Genomic DNA, 6,507 nt, shown 5'->3' with positions numbered 1-6,507 from the left:
TATGGTTTTTGGATTATCACCATTGGCCTTCAGTGGAGAAACCTTGCTTAAAACGACAACATTATTAGTATGAGTAAAACCTGCTATAAAATGAGGTCAGCGAGAGATCATGAATATTATGTTTTGTCTCTTTTCATCAATATTACATTGCCTAATATGTTATTTAATATTATTAGCTACAATTAGGAGATCAAACGAGTTCTCTACATCTTTCCTTCTTTGACCTTTGAATAAACATAGTATCATTACCATATCCACATCTCCATAGTTAGGTAGAGCCGGTCAAAGTCCAGCGTCCCACGGCCCACCAGTTATAATAAACTCGTTTCGAGTCGCTGACATTCCTCGTCGAAGGTACAGTACTAAAATAAGGTTTATCATGGTTTTATAAATTAATTAATAATTGACTTACACAACATTTTTTTGCTTTACAAAAAAGAGTATAAAGTTAACTTTATTTCAAGCATTCCACCAGAACGAGATTAATAAATACTCTTTATCATCTACGCACCAAAACACCTCCGTAGGTCTATACAGGATGTAATAAAACAAAGCGATAATACCTACATTAGACTTTAGAGTGTGTATATTCAAAGAGTTCACTGTTATAAGCAGCGCCGAAAGAGCAATTACCTAAGGCACAGAATAGATAATAGTACCTTAGGTAAGCGCCCGAGCCTCATGATTTTGTCCATGGAAAAGTTAACTAAAAGTAAAAGTTTGTTTTGTAACACCCTGTATACATAAAGAAGACGTTTCGGTATTACCACAATAGACATAACTTGGTACTACTATTATATATTCTGTGACATAATATATATTAGTAGTCTACTCCGTCTACTCTGGTATTACCCACTACCACTGATCTCCATTATACAATGATTATACAAGTACCCACTACTGTTCTGAGCCCACTACTATAACGTGTCATAAAAGCAATCAAAATACGTCAAAAGTGTAGGTATGTTTATATTTCTCTATGGTCAAAATTCAGTAAAATATTTCGTCGACAACACGAGAATTATAAAAATTAATCATGAAAATTCCTTACGTAGTTTCACCAAATACTCGAATAGCTTATAGTACTTGTGAACAAATGAAGGATTCTGCTGGGGAGATTAATCGCAGGATTATGGCTGAGGATTTCGAATGGGATGAGAATTTGACTCCTGCCCCGCTCGCATACCTCGCGTGCGTCGCATTGTCGCGAGTATTTCATAGAATCAACCCGCTGCCGTCCATTTTACAGAAGGATGTCGATGAGCTAATGGATTTGTATCCCGATGATATCCCGTTGAAACATAGCGTGCCATACATAAAGGTATGCTACTCCACACTAATATTGTACATGCGTAAGTCTGTCTGTCAAAAACCCATTCAATCCAGACAGTTTGTTTACAGAAAAATGCACGGGTCCCGCGCAAACAGTGATTAGCAAATGTCTGCGCTATCTTCAAATAATACTTATCTCTGTTATGTTTTGATTATTATAACGCTTGAATAATTTTAGAGCTGGTACACATTGGACGTTTTGAAACGCGCGTTAGCAAAACGCCCAGTGTGTACCAGCTCTAAGAGTATGGACTGTAGCTGCAGGCCCCGATAAACTGTTTTTGCTAGAGAAGGTTCTTACTTTAGTGTATTTTAGGATGAACAATATTGGATAAGATCGTACCACTCAAAGTTTTCCTTGTGCCGTGACGTAGAAGTAGTGGATTGGAAGGAAAAATATTTGTCCAAATATTTACAAGATTATCTAGAGAATGCGAATCCAGATGTTTTTATTGAGGAGGATGCCGCTGAACTTGCTCAATTGGTAACGAAGCCTTGATGTTATAATATGTGCTATTTGCCTATTTGCTATTAATAACATTTTAATTATGCGTTAGATAATAATTGTTTCAGAACAAAGTAATTATTATATTGTGTATTACACGGTGGACTATGTGTATTCTTCATACTAAACCTCCCAAGCAGGCATTATCATGACGTTTTAAAATAATGAATTGTTTTGCTACTTCAAGTTACATAACTTGAGAAAATACGTCCCGCGATTTGATACCCCTCTCAAAAATAAAAATTTCGTACTCTTATACCATCTTTTCATTAAAATATATTATTTAAGGTTAGCCCATACATCAAGAAGCTGGTCATAGAACAACTAAATGTTGTTCGCCAGCCAGAGCCCTCCATCCCGTTGGACGACGATAAGGTCGAAGATGTATGCCCATTCAGCGTACCCAAAGTATACGATCACATCCCACTGGAACCGGTGTTGCGAAACTTGAGGAACTTAGAGGAAATCTCATTGATTTTCGGCATGAACAACGTCGAAGAGTCGTACTTGCCTCGTTATTTCAAGTTTTCTCTCGAGGACTGCGACTCTCTTTGCGGCGGCCTCAAGGAGCTACAGCGCTTGAGAGTGTTCCGCATTAATAGAAGTAACCTAGACTGTTCTAAAGCGAAGTTGCTGCTTCAGAACCTCGTCAAAATATCTAGTATCGAGGAGCTGGACTTCAACCACTGTAGAATCGGGGATTACGGCATGAAAGCCCTGGCCGGGTTCATAATGATTCATAAAAATTTGAGAATCGTCAGAATAGCGAACAATTGTTTCAAGGAGGTCGGGGTGCAGGGTATTGCATATGCCTTACAAATGAAGCCCGCTGCGCCTCTACAGCTGCTCGGTATGTTGATACAAAAGATTTCGCGTTGTGAATGTTATCATTTATTTCTTATTCAGGCTTATTTCAGCGCTATGCCTTTCTTCGAGCAAAATTTATTGCATAACTAGATATTTCAGCCCGAGTTTCTTCCAGTGTTCTGTTTGAGTTCTCATGTGTATCACTACATATTATAAAACAAAGTCGCTTTTTTTCGCTCATGTCCCTTTGTTCCCTTTAATCTTTAAAACTACTCAACGGATTTTGATGCGGTTTTCTTTAATAGATAGAGTGATTAAAGAGGAAGGTTTATAAGTATGATAACATTCATTAAATAGTGGAAAAATACTGTTATTGTTGGGGTTTCCAATATGATGTCGTAAATAATTTAATTTTTTTTTCGCTTACATTGCAAACGCAGGATGAACACTACGAGATAAATTATCAAAATAATGTACTGAAAAGGTGTACATAAAACTCCGCGATGGTACATGTCTATCGGTTATGGATATCCCACAATAACAGTTTTTTGTCATTTACTTTTAACGACAAATAATGAATATAAATCAAAACTGCTGAATCGATTTTTATCATTTTTTCAGTGGCTATATATTATTTATTTATTGAATGTAGAGTAAGATTCAGTTCAGTTCAACATAATATTTAAATATAACAGACTAGTGTCTCGCCCCGGCTTCGCACGGGTAAAAAATATATAAAATAATAATATAAAATATAAAACTGTTATTGTGGGATATCCATAAGGAATAATAACTACCAAAACTAATCTTATCGACTATTGTATCTAAAAAAGATACCCACGTTATAATAATAATGTACATTTTTAAGATTGCAGCCTGAATTTTTTCTCCGTGGAATCTGCTTCTAAGCTGGCCGCCGCTTTGGTGAGATGTAAAGAGAAGCCTCAAACATTAATCCTGAATTCTTGTGGCTTTCACGGAGACTCTGCTGAAAAGGTTTGTTCACGTGAACAAGTTTAAAATGCATTTTATTAAATCATGCTGACCATGAACCTCGACTTTAGTGTTGACAAAATCCTGGGAACCATGTATTTTACTGCCATGAACTGTCATTCCCAGTTGATGTATGTTAGGTAATTAATACAAGAGAGCAATTCAATCGTTCCTATTTGTAATTTTATCCGTTTGTTCGGAAAATTGATCATGGCGCCGGTATTGGTATGCAGAGTTCTGTACAAGCCATAGGATATTTTGATCATGGCAAAATGCACGTTTGCCATGATCAAAATATCCTATGGCTTGTACAGAACTCTGCATACCAAGTTTCATTAAATCCTTTTTGCAGCTTTAGCAGAGAGACACTAATTTCGCACTAATCATGTATCATGTTTTTTTCCAGATTGTTGGATTACTCAGTTTAAATCGTGGGCTGACTCGTTTAGATATGGCTGCCAATAATTTGTCAGGGGCGGCCGAAAAAACATTAATTATCTCCCTGGAGAAAAATAGAAAGATGCTGAAACTCGATTTTCGTGGAACGCGTAAGTGTCAATCACAAAATTTCCACGAACAATCAAGGGTGAACCGTAGTCTGATTTGTGGGTTCTTTACAAACAAGTCTGATGAAATAAACAAGAAAGTAGGTAGCAGTTTGAGGATACATAAGTTTTATGTGACAAAGAAATCAATCGCACTAACTTTTATAGTTTTTAGGATTGCTTGTAAGGCTTCGAGACAAAAAAATATTAAAAATTAATCTTACACTGTATACTTGTTCACTTGCACTCGTCGTTACAAACCTCTACTTATTTAATTCATCAAGCCCCATACGCTCACCGGTGAACGAGACACAATAGAATATCTATTGTGTCTCGTTTTCCCACGATCGACGTGTTAATATTGTGTTTTTTATTTTTTTATTTTATTTCAATCAAACTCTGTTATTGATTTCTAAACATAGCATTCCATCACCATATCCTGAGTCGTGGAACCCGAAAAATGTATTATCGTAAAAAACAAAATTCTTATAAAACTTTTTTAATATTTTTCTCGTCGATCTCAATACGTCGTCTTTTATTCGTCGAGTTTCTGTTCATATAGATCCGTAACTCGATTCAGTATTTCAAGAGCATCGGATTTTCAAAGTCCGCATGGTTTATAAATAGAACAGATGCAAATCCCGATAAGCCCCGACTAAAGTATCCTGCTTATAATATTCCATATTTCCTTGAGGATTATTAATAAAAATATGATGTTGATGTTAAATTGAAGTATCAAATATTATGTAATGAGTATTTTTGAGGCACTTTAATTTCTGCCCCTTGTGAAATCTATAGATTTCATTTTCAATCGTTTTATCAAAAGTTTGAAAAAGAGATCTGCGGGGCTAAAATGGTCACATTTAGTAATTCCTCTCAATCAATACAGCAAATGAATTGTCAAAACTGTCAAACTGACAAATGTCAAATTAGTACTAATTAGAATAGAATAGAATAGAATAGAATACGTTTATTTTTTCCAACACACAACATATACAGAATAGAAAAATAAAAAGTAAAAAGGACTTAAGCTATGTACAATTATAATTATAGGTATATGTTATGTGATGTCAAAAATTGGCCCCAGCTCAGCTATACGCAGCAAGCAAGCTTGCTGCACTGGTATTCTGCAGGGGCCAAAGAGTGACTTCACAACATAACATGCAGGGATAAACAATAAATAATTATGACTACAACAGCTACAAGAGTAAAAATAATAGACAGAAAAAAGAAAGAACAAAAAAATTACTAGACATGAATTGCAAGCAGACTTGCATTTTGCGTTTTTAAAAAAAATCATCATAATATTATGATTCATAACATGATTCTACAAAGCGACCATTATCAAAAGTTTGAAAAAGAGATCTGTAGACCGTATTTTTAAGTTTGTTCAAATGTATAAAACAATAATATTTATGAATAGTTAAATATTGTATCTGCGTGAGGACTTAACTAAAATTATTTGTCTATCGACTGCTTACTGTCATCTTCCAGAATTAATGTTAATTCTTCTTCAAACTGCAGACATATCCACTGAAACCCAAGCTAGAGTGGACGAGCTGCTAGAACGTAACAGAGAACTGATGCATGTGAAGGTGGAATCGAGTGAGGAGATCCCTCCCCTCTACCTCGACGAGCCAGAGTACCTCGTGTGGGAGTACAACCCTGACAACCCCCACCATATCCCCGGCAAATATCCCCCCAGGATACCACAAGTGTAAAAAGTTTTTTTACGATGACAAATATTGCTGTATTAAATTTGAGCTGCAGTTTTACGGCATTTTTATTATTATAGTAGATGTCCGCAACTCCGTTGCGCCAAAATTTATCGCACTGGAGACGTACTAGCCAAGCCTAGGTCACAATAGACATAACTACCAGTAGTTCGACTGCAAAGAGACGGACTGGTTTCAATATCTGTCAAATTCGTCGGGTTTCACTAGGATTATGAACGGAATGTGCCTCGCGCTGGCTGGTATAATTTATTTTTAAATATTTAAAATAAGGATTTCAAAATTTGATTCTGACAATTTCAATCGCATGTGCCAAAACACAAACAACAATACTACCAAAGAGGAACACGTCCAGCGAATATGTACTAGTTTTAAATTGGTAGATTGAATTTAACAACCCTAGCGACGATTTTCGTCATAATACTTCAAATTTAAAAATTTCAACATCAGTTCTGAGTCGGTATACTCTATAATTCTGTCTACTCTGCCTAGGTTTCCTAGAACCATTTTTTTTTATTACTATCAAGGTAATTTTTTGTGAGTAACTTCATTTGGATAAGGCAAACAACAATTTTATCTGCGAAAAATCTCG

General features: G+C 35.7%; 1 protein-coding gene across 2 annotated transcripts; it reads left to right on the top strand.

Annotated features, from left to right (window-relative positions):
- Positions 1 to 267: 267 nt before the first annotated feature.
- LOC121730059 (dynein regulatory complex subunit 5-like) lies at positions 268 to 5,940 on the top strand. 2 transcript variants are annotated; one of them, XM_042118856.1, is made up of 7 exons: positions 268 to 354; positions 1,250 to 1,321; positions 1,649 to 1,816; positions 2,126 to 2,687; positions 3,513 to 3,640; positions 4,044 to 4,185; positions 5,707 to 5,940. In XM_042118856.1, exons 2-7 carry the CDS (start codon positions 1,268 to 1,270, stop codon positions 5,901 to 5,903), a joined length of 1,251 nt encoding a protein of 416 aa, XP_041974790.1. In that variant the 5' UTR covers positions 268 to 354; positions 1,250 to 1,267; the 3' UTR covers positions 5,904 to 5,940. The 2 variants fall into 2 exon arrangements, with proteins under 2 accessions (XP_041974790.1, XP_041974789.1); XM_042118855.1 differs by lacking the exon at positions 268 to 354 and having other exon boundaries at positions 978 to 1,321.
- Positions 5,941 to 6,507: the final 567 nt, after the last annotated feature.

The sequence above is a fragment of the Aricia agestis genome, chromosome 9 (genome assembly GCF_905147365.1).
Source record: "Aricia agestis chromosome 9, ilAriAges1.1, whole genome shotgun sequence".
NCBI classification, from domain to species: domain Eukaryota; kingdom Metazoa; phylum Arthropoda; class Insecta; order Lepidoptera; family Lycaenidae; genus Aricia; species Aricia agestis.
Note: the sequence above shows the minus strand (reverse complement) of the source record. Positions and strands in the feature narration are given on the sequence as shown.